The sequence below is a fragment of the Phyllostomus discolor genome, chromosome 2, assembly GCF_004126475.2.
Source record: "Phyllostomus discolor isolate MPI-MPIP mPhyDis1 chromosome 2, mPhyDis1.pri.v3, whole genome shotgun sequence".
Taxonomy (NCBI): domain Eukaryota; kingdom Metazoa; phylum Chordata; class Mammalia; order Chiroptera; family Phyllostomidae; genus Phyllostomus; species Phyllostomus discolor.
This window is the reverse complement of record NC_040904.2, coordinates 35042654-35056201: the sequence shown is the minus strand read 5'-3', so window position 1 is coordinate 35056201 and position 13548 is coordinate 35042654. Positions and strand designations below refer to the sequence as shown.

General features: G+C 43.9%; 1 protein-coding gene and 1 pseudogene across 1 annotated transcript in view; one reads left to right on the top strand and one right to left on the bottom strand.

Moving 5' to 3' along the window:
* The window catches only part of NCEH1 (neutral cholesterol ester hydrolase 1), a 57687-nt gene that overhangs the window by 31772 nt on the left and 12367 nt on the right, over window positions 1–13548 (top strand). Inside the window, exons 2-3 of the mRNA XM_028505052.2 lie at window positions 4447–4675; window positions 6799–6868. Of these exons, the coding sequence (XP_028360853.1) occupies window positions 4447–4675; window positions 6799–6868 (299 nt within the window). The remainder of the gene's footprint in view (window positions 1–4446; window positions 4676–6798; window positions 6869–13548) is intronic.
* Window positions 6876–7769, bottom strand: LOC114490647 (annotated as a pseudogene).

The window sequence follows — 13548 nt, the reverse complement described above, 5'->3', positions numbered from 1 at the left end:
TCCTTTCCAGCTTCCCTCCAGTGGAGGGAATCCCTTCGGTCCCATCCATTCTCTCAGAGGTGGTGCGTTAGACAACTGGCTCAGCTGTGCAACATCGGGAGAAATGTTGCAATTGCTCTTTTATACTTCCAAGAATGAGGTTTGAGGGGAATTAGCCCTGCAAGGCATGTCTATGTCACAACTACAATGTTTTTTACACTTGTAGGGCAGTTACGCCTTTTTTTTTCCTGGGCTGGGAACCCAGTCTTGGCTCCAGGCCCCCTTTCTCTGGAGTATAGTTGTTCCAGTAGCTTCCTGGCCCACTCTTGCCACTCTCCCTACCCTCCAGTGTCTGAAGTGAGCCTATAAATCTAATTTTCCTTTCCAAGTCACCTGTAATTTCTTTGAGATTCTGATGCTAATCTTTGATGGTTGTAACACTGTTCTCCTTTTGCAAGTCCAAAATGATGTATACTTATTACAAATAGTGTTTGAAGAATTATAATATCTCAGATTCACTAGAAGATATACTGGGATCTTGCAAGTCAAGCATAAATTACAAGTTAGCTTAAAAGGTAGTTACTGATGACCAAAACCAAGTCCAATTGTTCTAACCATTTAAGTTGTAAAACTTAATAAATTGAGCAAACATTCCCTAAATACTGTAGATAATCTTATTTAACTTACTATACATAAGGACTGTCATGATTGTTTCATGGAATAAAAACTGAAGTAACACTTTTTTATAATATCAATTATTAGGTGGCAAATCATAATAATAAACAGTTATGTAGTATTTCATTTGTGCCAGGCACTGTTCTAAGTGCTTTCCGTATGTTAACTCATTTAATCTTCAGAAGAACTCGATGAGTTAGATACTCTAATTCCCATTTTACGAATGAGGAAATTAAGGCGTAAGAGTGTTAACTAAAGCAAACAACCAGTAAGTAGTAGAAATGACATTCAAACCCAGGCTTTTCCAGTCATTAGAGGAAGATTGGTATGGTGCCGTAATTCCTGAGTAGCACTTAGCCTGGACTAACACTTTCAGCGCTTGACCTGAGCAACCAGCAGCACAGAATGCAAGGCTTGGGGAAATCCTGACGGAGCTGCTAAATCCCTGAAGGGAACTGTTAGTCAAAGGGCAGAGCTGGGCTTCTCTGGCACACAGTAGAGGCAGTGATGACGAGGATATTGAAATCATTGGATTATGCCCCCATGATGCACCTAAAACTTCTTTTGGCTACTAATCATGACATCCTACTTATGCTAATGGTCGTTTTTCAGTCCTAAGCTTCCTTAAATTGCCAAATTGTTAGCTTTTTAAAAAAATTTTTTTCAAGCCCTGGCTGGCGTAGCTCAGTGGATTGAGCGCGGGCTGGGAACCAAAGTGTCCCAGGTTCGATTCCCAGCCAGGGTACATTCCTGGGTTGCAGGCCCTAACTCCCAGCAACCGCACATTGATGTTTCTTGCTCTCTCTCTCTCTATCTATCCCCCTCCCTTCCCTCCATAAAAATAAATAAATAAAATCTTTAAAAAAAATTTTTTTTTCAAATTTGCCTTCTATACTATGATTCACTCATAGTCTTATTTTTGCCACTCTCTAGAATTCTCCTTCTAGATTCTTCTTTTCAGCCTGTCAAAGAATGTTTTCTCCAAGGTCTGTCTCCTTGACACTGTGTTTTGCCTCTTTGCTACCTCATCTGTGTTTCACTGTTTATTCGAGTTAACAGTTACCTCTGAGCTCTTCCTCCAGGCTGGACCTCCTCGAATCCCTGACCCTGTATTTGTGATCTGCCTTTGGACCTGTCCACCTGGATGTTCCACTGGCTTTGTGTGGAATGATTCTAAAATGAAATTTATCTTACCCTCCCTGAATGTTCTTCCACCTATGTTCTCTGTTTCTCACACCCCAGGTGAAAACCCTGGGTCCCTTTGAACCCTCGCCTGCCTACCTGGTCCCAGCCCCTCCACTCTTTGAGCAGTTGCCAAGGCCCATCAACTTAAAAAAAAAAACTTAATCTGAATCAATGCTTTACAATCGAAGGAATTCCTTTATATGTGAAAGTCTCAGAGAAAGTATAGGAAGCTATGAAAGCTTCAGAAGAGATGGCAATTTGGGGAAAGAGAGGAAAACAAGACTTAAATTCTTACTAAAATTCCCGGTCCATCTCTTACCTACCTTTGTCGTAGAGTCTTTACATATAGTAGGTTACTAATTAATTCTTATTGGAGACAGTTATGTGACCTTTGGTCATTTCTTGCCACAAACAATGAGGTTTTTCTGTTTCAGAAGAGTCCTGCATTAGTGCGTCTCAGGTGATCTGTACAGTGGCCTCAAGTGCAAGTCATATAATTTGCATGCCAATGATGAAATTTAAATCTGCATTTAAAAGTGTACTCCAGCTTTACAGTTTTTTAAAAACATGACCATAAATTTTCAAGCAGACAAATGGTCCATGACAATATGTCTTTCTATAATAAGTGGGAGTAAAGCAGGATTTAGAGAGTAGAATTTTAAAAAACCATTTGACCAAAACCATTTGCAGGATGAAATGACCATCACTGCAAAAGGTGGAAAACCGCTGACTTAGAACACAAACCTTTCAATACAGGAAATGAAGCAGGTAGTGGATTACAATAGATGCTTTAAGTATTTAACGAGGTTGCTCATGTTGAAAGTTGACCTCATGCTAAGTAATTTATGTGTATTGGTATCAGTGTACTGTAGCTTTTCCCCAGACTCCTTATCTCCTTTGAGATAAGCATACAAATGAACTTTTTAGAGATCATTTTTTTTCCATCTGTTTAACCTGAAACAATTTTAGAACTTTGTAATCATCATGGTCTTAATAACAAATGTACATAGTGTCTCAGCTTCTCTGGAAACATTGGACTGTCTGTCCCTGAGCTGACATTTCGAGTTGCAATGATAATAATAACCAACTCATATAAGGCTTAGTATGTGCCAGCCTCTGTTCTAGGTGATTTTGCCTTTCACTTTCTTTCATGAACGCTGGCTAATGGTTTTACAATGCAGTGCTTCCCAACTCTTTTCACAGCATGGCATATGTGTACAGTACTAATATTTACATGGGACACTGGGATAAATTGCTTAGGAACTTGGCTGCCCAGGGGCTGAGGGCTTGTGTATAGCAGGACATCTGCACTCTCTTTGAGGCACACCCGTGTGCCTGGAGCACGCAGTGCTGGGAAGCTGTATCAGAGCGTATCGCAGACTTTATACAGTTCTGATTTCTTATGATGGCATTAAATATTCACTAGTCATCAGTGTCCTGTTTCATACTGTACAGAAGGGCACTGTTACTCCCCACGATTCCCCTTCCTGGGGTTTGAGAGCCGCTAGGAGAACGTTTGTGCATGTGTGCCAGTACAGTGTCCAGTCACTCGGACACTTCCAAGCCTCTATAGTGTGACCAGTCACTGGCCTCCAGACTGCTTCCAGATCTCTGTCTCTGAAACATGGCCATTAAATCTTGCAGGGAGGTCAGCTTTATCAGTGTACTCAACAGAGAGCTTGTATAAGAAGTAAAGAGAGGGGAATACACTCCACGAGGTCTTTGCGGAGTGGAGGACTTGGGTCTCCTCTCGATGCTCCTTCTCCAACCAAATTACTGTGAGCACATAGTGCAGAGCTTGAGGTCGATGCCCTCAGGCTCAAAGAGCGTCTGTCTGTTCTTCACACATTTCTGAAAAGCTCCCGGTTATGCCTGAGTCGGCCTGCTTCTGAATGCCAAGGCCACAGCTGACTCTGCTTCTTCCCTCTCGCACACTCACTCCTTTCTCCCACTGGCAAAACAACCAGACACACTTAAGTGTACAAGCTTAAAAACACTTTAAAAATACTTAAGGCAAATATGAAACTTTCTTCTCTTTTAGTTGCACTTTAAATATTCTTCCTCCACTCCTGCTATGCTTTTGGAACTGTGATATGCTAATCTAAGAGAAAAAAAACAAAATGGACCGAATCCCTAAATTCACAGGCTCTAGGTTTTGGTCCCAGAACGACCATGCATCCAGCTACATGGGCAAGTTTATTTCATTTCTAAGCCTTCCTGATGAGATGGGCCTGCTGATACCTGTCCCATTTCCCTCTCAGAACTGATCTTGAAAATCAAAGGGAATCTAATGCCTGAAAATATTCCATAGGCTCTAGAAGCAAAATGTAAATGCAGTTTGTTATTGTGTTAAAAGTGGCCAGGGAGTCCTCGAGAGCAGTAGCAGTTGCTTGTAAGGGTTTAAATTCATTTTTTTATGTCATCATCATTTATTTATGGCTAACATGAATTCAAAGCAAGCATGCAAATCAGGACATCAGAAGACGCAACTGTCATCATCAAATGTTAGTCTTCAGAGAACAACATTCTCAGAGCTGGTGAGTGTGGCTCTAGGGATGACAAAGCTGACCTGTGTTCTCCCTCTCCGTTCCCTCCCTCACCCTGCAGAGCAACCTGATCCACTACCTGGGCCTGAGCCATCATCTGCTGGCACTGAATTTTATCATCGTTTCTTTCGGCAAGAAAAGCGCGTGGTCATCCGCTCAGGTGAAGGTGACAGACACTGACTTTGACGGCGTGGAAGTCAGAGTGTTTGAAGGCTCTCCAAAGCCAGAAGAGCCGCTGAAACGCAGCGTTGTTTATATCCACGGGGGAGGCTGGGCCTTGGCAAGTGCAAGTATGTCCTGGTCACCTCCAGGTTGTTTGGGGCTGTGATTAGCCCTGGGAGAGAGGGACATGTCATTGCGTTTGACTTTCTAATTGGGTACAGAGTGGGGGAACATTCGACTCGGTTCCTCTGGACAGTCCCAGTCACCCTTATTGTCCCAGCAAGTGTTAGTGGTGTGTCCTTTTCATGCTTGAAAGTGCCCTGATTTGAATGGTTAATTATATGTTTATAACCTACATAAAGGTTTTTGCTTATCTGTTTGTTAATTAAGGTAGTCTGTTTTGGAAATATTTTTTGTGACCCAAATCACAGACTAACTTATTATGAATTGCTAGCAATAGCTTTCTGCACCAAAGCAAGGTGGGGTGTCATTGGGCTAGAAGATGAGGGAATTTTCTATAACTCTTTTGCCAACTTCTGTTTTGAAGACATCTTTCTGTAAAATAGAACGAGTATTTCTGAAGACTCATGCTAACTCATCAACATTTCATATGCTTATGAAACCAAGATAACAATATAAAAGCATGCCACCATTAAAATGAAGTGATCTTACAAATTTCAGGAATGTTTTCTTTTCTTTTTTAAGGTTTTATTTATTTATTTATAGAGAGAGGGAAAGGAGAGAGAAAGAGAGGAAGAGAAACAAATGTGTGGCTGCCTCTCACGTGCCCCCCAACCAGGGACCTGGCCCGCAACTCAAGCCGGTGCCCTGACTGGGAATCAAACTGACAGCCCTTTGCTTCGCAGATACGTGCTCAATCCCCTGAGCTACACCAGCCAGGGCAAGAATGTTTTCTTTAGTGTTGGGTTACTTTCGTAAGCAGAACAGGTCACAGTGGCAAGCTGCCCCGTGAAGCAGGCCATTGGCTTACATACCAAGGAGGAAGTGAGGGCCTCATCTCTGCCTGTGATTTACCTGGAGTGGCTTCCTCATCTTCAGCGCGGAGCCTTGGCATCCTCTAAGTTTAAAGGCAATGCCAACTAGTTCTAGTTTTTTTTTAAATAATGATTTTCATGAGGCAAAAGCCCAAAGTATAGCTTTTTCTACTAATCCCATTTCCTTTAACTCTATATTCATCATTTATTCTTTTAGTTGTTGATTTGCTCACATTTCCAGCAGACGTCTACTGAGTGCATAGGGTAGCCTAGGACTGAGAAGTCTCCTGGGGTACAGGACTTCCAGTACAAAACCTCGGTTGTGTGCACAGTTGGACCTTCAGTCCCCCTCATGTGTGCTAGGTGATGGGGATTCAAAAATGCATAAGGCAGAATCTTCTTCCTAGAAGACAATGAATCTGTGCCATTGGGCACTTGCCAGGTGAGACATTATATTGGAGGCCCAAGGTTTAAGTAGGGGGACTGATATAGATCATGAGTCAATCTGGCCTTTTGTACATAATTCTGACCGATCACTTTCGCCAGGGGGAGAGCTCAGGCTGAGGGAGATGTGTAGATGGCTACGTAGTTATGAAACTTCTGAGTCTAAGGCTGCCTTGGAAGGCCTGTGGACAAGGTCATTATGTGGCTTTCTGTTGGCACACTCTGTTCTTAATATTTTGAAAGAACAGCTAAGGGATGGTTTTTCACATTACAAAATCGTTTCTGTCACTGCAAACCTTTGGACCCTCTTTCTAAGAATTGCTAAGCGTTCTTAAAATTCTAGTTTGTTATGTGTTGGTTTAAACAAAATACCATATTCTTCAAATTGGTGACTTTCCTGAATTGCAGCAAATGAGGATGTTAAAAGAGAAAATTTTTATGGTTCTAAGAAGAAAACTGCTTATGTGCTGTGATTTTTGGAAAAGCATACATTTGAAGCAAAGCTATAAAATCAGAATTAATTTGGTGCATTTCTTGTAGTCCATTATAAAATAAATGTTTAGTTCATTAAAAACACATTCAAACATAATCTAATATGGATTTCCTGTTATTTTATAGTAATTGGATTTTATTAAAAACTTCATTTAAGTTCTGCATTTGTACGTGTAACTGTATTAAGGAGATATATGTTCCCATTTGCTTTTTACTATTAATAACTGAGGTCCAAGTCTAAAAGCAATCCACAGCAGAATTTAAGAAAAGACAGTATTAAATCATTGGTTTAATAGCGATTGCTCCTTTGTTTCTTTTAGAAATCAGCTACTATGATGAACTGTGCACAGCAATGGCTGAGGAGCTGAATGCTGTCATTGTCTCCATTGAGTAAGTAATTAATACTAGTCATAGGAAAAATTTAAGAAGGAACTAGTTACTTTATTTTACCAGTGATAATATAAAATGTAAAACAAAGGTCCAGATTGGTGCGGCAATTTTCTCAAGGTTACACAAAATGATTTTTGATAGAACTCAGAATTTCTTGAACTCACTTTATAATGCCTCATATTATATTTTTATTTTAGTTTTGGAAACTTCTAGAAAAGGAATTCATTGAAATTGAGGGAAATATACAAGTAGTTACCTACAGCATAGAAATTTGATGACTGCCTTACATTCCTTATTAATACAGTATTTATTTGTCTTCTGTCAAACTCTGAGCCAACCACTTTCCCCAGGCTGCCGAGGAAGGTACAGGAAAAGGAACATCCAGGGCAGAAAAGACATGGGAGAAAGAACTATGGGGGGTGAAGATGGCTTCTTCACATGGCAAAGAGGATGAGAAAGGCCACAGCCAGGCCAAAGAGCCCCATGGCCTCTGGGAGGGCAAAGCCCAGAATGGCATAGAAGAGCCGTTGCTTCAGAGAAGGGTTCCTGGCCTCAGCAAAGACGAGGCTCCCAAAGACAGCCCCAGTTCCAGGCCCGGAGCCAGCCACCCCATTGTGGCAGCCCCAGTGACCTTGGCTGCTGGGCCGATGTCCCTGAAAGGGCACTGGTTTTGAAGCTGCAGCTAAGAAACCAATGAGGTCAGAGGACGTGGGGCCGCCAAGCTGCCGAGGCTGTCATCTGTCTGCATCTCTGGTTGTTTCAGCACCACTGCAGACAGTGACTGGCTCAGCAGCTGAGAGGCGCCCCTGAAAAGGGCAGGGGTGGAGACACACTGGGCGCAGGCACACTGATTCAGAGGGTGAGGGGCTGTGGCAGGAGAGCTGCTCCCAGTGCAGGGGAGTCAGAGAGCCTGTCACTACTGCTTTTTCAAACACTGACAACCAGTCAGCATTTTAAGAGAATCTCTCCTACAACCCAGAGTTGTAAGTTATTCTCCTGGAGTCAGGTTCTGTAACTCAGACCCTGTAAGCAGGAATGCATTCAACAGATTTTATTATGATCATCATTATTATCAGCAGTATTAGTATTGATATTTTGAGTTGTTTCTACAAATTATTTATTAATGATCTTTCTGGGAAATTAAGAAGCACGTGAATACATAGGAGAATTGTGGCGATGGCAACAATCAGAAAACCACAGGGCCCGTTCCGAGGCAGACAGCATGCAGGGGCCATTGTGTAGTTGTCTCTGCTCCTTCAGACCTTTCTTCAAGTACCACCCTGTCAGCGAGGCCTTCCTTGACCCTCCTGTTAAAAAGTGCAGCCCCCTTCTCCTCTGCTTTAGTTTCCCTACATCAACATCTGACAGATTATATGTTTAACTTATTAAGTATTTGTTGTGCTAAATGGAAACAGACAACCTAAGTTTCGTGAGGACAGATATTTTAGGGATTTTACCCCTTTATGGCTGATCTTTGTGCCTGGAAACATTCTTGGCAGATAGTGGGCATTCGATCAATATTTGTGGGATGAAGGAATAAAGAGTCCTGTTTAATTCTCATATAAATCATCCAAGATAAGTATTTTGATGTTTTCCTCATGGATGAGGAAAATGGGGCCCAAGAAGTTAAGTATCCTGCACGAGGTCCCATAGCTAGCTAGTCACAAGGACGGATGGAGACCTGAGCCAGGTGGATTGTCCCCAAGGCACAGTGTCAGGCCACTGTTGAAGGAAACCGATAATGCTGAGAGACAGTGTGACAGTGTCATGGCAACATCACTCACTTTCCATGCCCTGAGTTTGTCTAGTCTCCTGTCCCTCTTCCTCTTCCTGCCAGCAGCTCCCCCATTCGCTGCCCATCTCCTGATTGTCCCCAGTCCAGACCTGAGACCTAAGAGGATCCTTTCTCCTGCGGTCCCTCACCAGGGCTGTCTCCTGCATCATCTGGGCAGCTCTGACCCTGTGACCAGAATCCCTAGAGTCACACAGAGGGAAGGGTGGTTGCTTCCTCAGCACATTTTCCTCTCAGTGAGGCCTCCCAGATCACTCAGCGGCCTTCAGGGACTTTTGCAATCCAGGAACCTTCATGTAAACTATGATGTCATCTGGCCTGGGCCACTGGCCAGAGGGAAGCAGGGGCTGTTGAAGCAGCTGAGTCCCATTATGGAGCCAGGCCCCACAGCTCGGTGCCCGGGAACCCCTCAGAGCCCCTGCGGCGGTTTCCTGTGTGGCTCCAGCTCCTCTACGGCCTGGGGGAAAGGAAGAAACTTGGCACCGTGAGGATTCTCCACCCCGGCCTCTCCCTCCAGGACTTCAATATAAGCAACTGGCAACAAGCCGAAGCTCTTCCTGTCTGCCCTTCTCCACCTGTCGGCATCTGTTTCGAGTAAAACAGGTGTTCTTAGGCTTATCATAAAACACAGATAGGTGGATGAGATTTTTTGAAGATTTTTTTAAAAGAACTAAAACATGGAAGGCTTTCCATTGGGCCTAACCTATGCAGTGTAGCATCCACAAGTTTATCAGCTAGGAGGTGTCAGAGCAGTGGGCAAGTACCGTCACTCCTGACTGTGTGACCTCAGGCAAGTCATTCAACCTCGAGTGCAAAATGGGGTCAGGGATCCTTTCTGTGTGTCTAAAATGTGAGCTGCTGGGAACAGAAATCATGTCTTCTTTCCTCGGGGTCCCCATCACCCAGTGCGAGGCTTAGCACATGCATGCTGGGCAAATATGCTTTGCGTTGAGTTAATGACTTCAGAGAGTTGTCACGAGAATCCGTTTGGGCAACTGAGGTAAAAGGGCGTCAGACACCCAAAGTGCTAGACAGGTCTGGAAGATTAGTGCTATATCGCATAGGATGCAGAGGTCCAACTTACAGATGTATTTATTGACATATGTTTGAAACTTACAGCATGTTTTTTTGCAGAAGTAATGAGCTAAGATGCTTAGCATCCTGGCCGGCCAGCCCACAGAGAACCATAGAGCCCGTGCTCTAATTAGGGCACAGCTGACATCGTATGATCATGATGTTTCTCTTGGAAAGTATCTTCAGAGGCCTAACTTGGGAACACATTTCTTCTCACTGCTCATGTCCCGCCTCTTTCTTTTATTCCACAAATATCTGTTGAATTCCTATTATGTGCCAGTTACTAGGTTAAGTTCTGGTTACATACAATGTGAGTAGGACAGGCATCATGCCTGCTCTCATGGAGTTTACAATCTAGGTGAGAAAAGAAACCTTGAGCAAGTCATGTTAAGTGTGATAAGTGATGTGAAGTAGGAGGTAACTAGTAATGGAGGCATCTAATAAGTAAGATCTTTGAAGACATCCAATAGGTAAGACCTTACCTAGTTTGAAGAGTCAGAAAAGCTGTCTTGAAGTAAGTTGTATTTGAATTGAGGTCCTTAGGATGAGGATTACCTAGTTTGAGAAAGGGAATTGGCCGTGGAGGTCCAAAGTGGCATGATGAGAGGGCTTGGGAGGAAGGGGAGGAGGCAGAGAGCATTAAGGGAATAAAACATGAGAGAAGACAGATGTAGAGACTCACACTTCTGGCGTTGACCAAGGAAAAGAAGAAATAAGGGTGGGTGATCCTGAGAGTCTTCAGGAGATTGGTGGACCCTTGGCCTTCCTGGTATTCCACCTTCTCCTAGCAGGGAGGCTGTCTGCAGGCAGCTGTTCCTGATCTTTGGGGCCCGCGGGAGTGGGTGGTGGTGTGCTGGCTTTGCTTCACGTGGGGCGGGGCTTTGGGGAAGGTTCCAATCTGAGGAAGCTGGTAGGTAGGGGCTGGGGGTAGCCCCGGTCATAGAATCACCTTATGTGAAGTGTGCGCTGGGAGTTGGAACTCCTCAGCTCATGTTATTGGCTCAAGGTTCTGAGGACTGACCCAGCAACTGAGGTGCAGACAAAGGCCTCAGGGTATGAGAAACAGGCCATGCCTCCTACTCAGCAGCTTCTGCAACACTATGCTATGTTACGTAATAATTGCACAATAATTAACACTTATTTAACACTTAGTGATTGTTAAATAAATGAAAGAGTGCATCTTATAATATGGAAGAAGCATAGATATGTCCTTGTTGATGGAAGAGACCTGGTTCTCCTTGCTGATGCATGCAAAGAATTCTATATCAGCAAATCTAGTAGTATGTAATCAGTTTATTAGTGGCCCGTTCCCATGGAAGAGAACAGGACTGGGTAGAGTAGGGGGTGAAAGGCAAAGTTTTGGGGCAAGGCAGGGTGAGAAAAGCAAGAGAGGCTGAACACCAGGGTGGCAAGCCCCTGGGCAGCCTGAGGCAGGGTGGCCAGAGGCCCTGTGGACTGAGAGCCAAGAGCACCCTGAGCCCCCGAGAGAGAGAGAGAGAGAGAGAGAGAGAGAGAGTCAGTCCTTTGTTCTCAGGGCTTATATAGTTGGTGGGATAGGAGGGAAAAAAGTTACATATTGATTAATAGATACATGCGGTGCCAGCTTTCCTGGGGGAATGTAACTACCCAAACATAGGTATGTGTGGGGGTCTATCAGCCCAAATCCTTATCTTGCTCCAGATCCCATTTGTTCATCTTGTTGTAAAACAAATACGTGACAGGAGGCAGTTAATTAAAATTGGGGCACTTTCCAAAGTTGTTTATGGGCTCTTTCTGTAAGCATCAGGGACTCCCTCGTAAAACAGATAGTGACCAGAGGTAGGCAATTAACCAAAGTTGTTTTATGGGCTCTGTCCTTGGGCACCGGGGACTCTCTCCTGTATTCAGGCCTTGGGGTGAAAGCACACTTTCAAGGCTTTCTTTCCCAGATAGTGGAAATGTTACATAGAATTTCAAGGACTTTCCTTCTTTCTTGCTAACATAGTGTTTCTTGTGATGTTGGAACACCTGGCAATATTATCAGACCAGGTTTAGGACTGCTGAGTTAACATGTGAGACTTGTCTCCTTCCTCCTCCCTGCCTCAGTTTACTATTTATTCTACCTAGTTGGTAAAAGGCATTTCCTGGCAACCAGGATGCTGAATGCTGGCCAGTGACAGTATTGCAGTCTCAGAGTTCTTCCTATGCTGTCTCCTGCCTCATCCTCACTTATATAATAATCTAGGGAGGTCTTATTTTATATTCATAAACTTATTTTCATAAAGTTCACTGTAGTTTATCTGTAACATGGTACCTTTTTATCTGCAGTTTATATAAGACACAATACTAGAACCATAAAACATAAGGGAAAAGGAAGATTTAATTTTTTTTAAGATAAAATGTAAGCTAACGAATTGGCATGTTGGATATTATTAAATTTTATTTAACAAATTTTATTCAATCCATAAGTTCTATTAAGTTCTAGAAAGCATTTCTGTGGCTTTCTTGGATGTGGAAATCAGTTTCAAGTTGTATTTTGCTTTTCATTAAATCTTTACTGCACTCATCAATGCCCCATTTGACACAGGTGAAGCTTTAGTCCCATTCCATCAGGTGCCAGTGGCAGTACACACAGAGAACTTAACACTTTGCAGATCTGGAAAGAAGAACGTTGCTAATGGAGACAGGAAAGAAGCTGGAGTACTTACTGTAGGAGGCAGAGGCCACCCTTCTGCCTGCCCCGTGGCCTGCTACCTGACAATCCATCCAGCAATGCCTGTGGTTACACTGGGCTTCCTGTACTCCCAGAACTCCTGCCCCACCCTTCACTGCCCTAGCCTGTGGCCACAGCTCTTGTTCATCCGGTCTCGTACCTGACTAGAGAACATTGCCTGCGCTAAACAGCAGGTTTGTCAATAACCTTGTACCTCATATAAAGCTAGTCAACCATAACCCTCTTCCCAGGCAGCTTACCTCATGCTTCAACCCTGACCTACCCCTTACAACTCAACCCTAAACTCACAAAAATGCCCACCCTCGTACCCTCGCTGCCGCAGTCTGCTCGGACTCGCCCGCTCCGTAGCAGCTCGCTCGCTGGTCAAATCCGACAAACTTGTTGCCTATTTGACTGTCATCTCTCTCCTCACTCTGCCGAACCTAACACTTACCTTAGTTTGCTTCTCGTAGAATTATAAAAAATGGGATAGTTATGCCTCGTTTTTTGATCCATAAAATTATGAGTACAAGCTGACCAAATCACAGTGTTTTTAGATAAAGAGTTGTAAAATCAAATACTCAGAAAAGCACCACGTGACAGTGACCTAGCTGTGACTTTCTCTCTGTTCCTGTATCTGCTTGAGTCCTGAGTGGAGAAGTCCCCACGCATCAGTCCCGCCTGGGCAGCCCTGGAAACAGGGCAGACCAAGTCCCTAAGGTCCCCCTCCAAGAAAGGGAGGATTTGCTCTACTCACTCTAGGATACCCTGAGCAAACCCAAAGGCCAGCATTGCAAATATGGAGCTCTACAGAAGGCCTGTGCTGTAGCTACAGGGTTGCCTGTGACTGCAAACCACCAGGAGGCTGTGAAGCCTCGTTTCATTCCCACCCGAGTCCCACAGAGCTATGTTTGGCTTCTGAAGTGACACAGAGAGGAGGTCAGAAGGACGTGGCACCAAGCCTGCTTGGGCTTCTGGAGTCACCTGTGGAGCCCTCTGGTTCTATTTAGACTGGAGGTGAAAGGTGAGGTTTGCTTCTGAATGGAGAGCAGGCAGTTAGACACATCTGGAGAATCTGGGGAGCTCCCTGCTGCACGTGGAGATGGGACTCAAGAAGTCTTA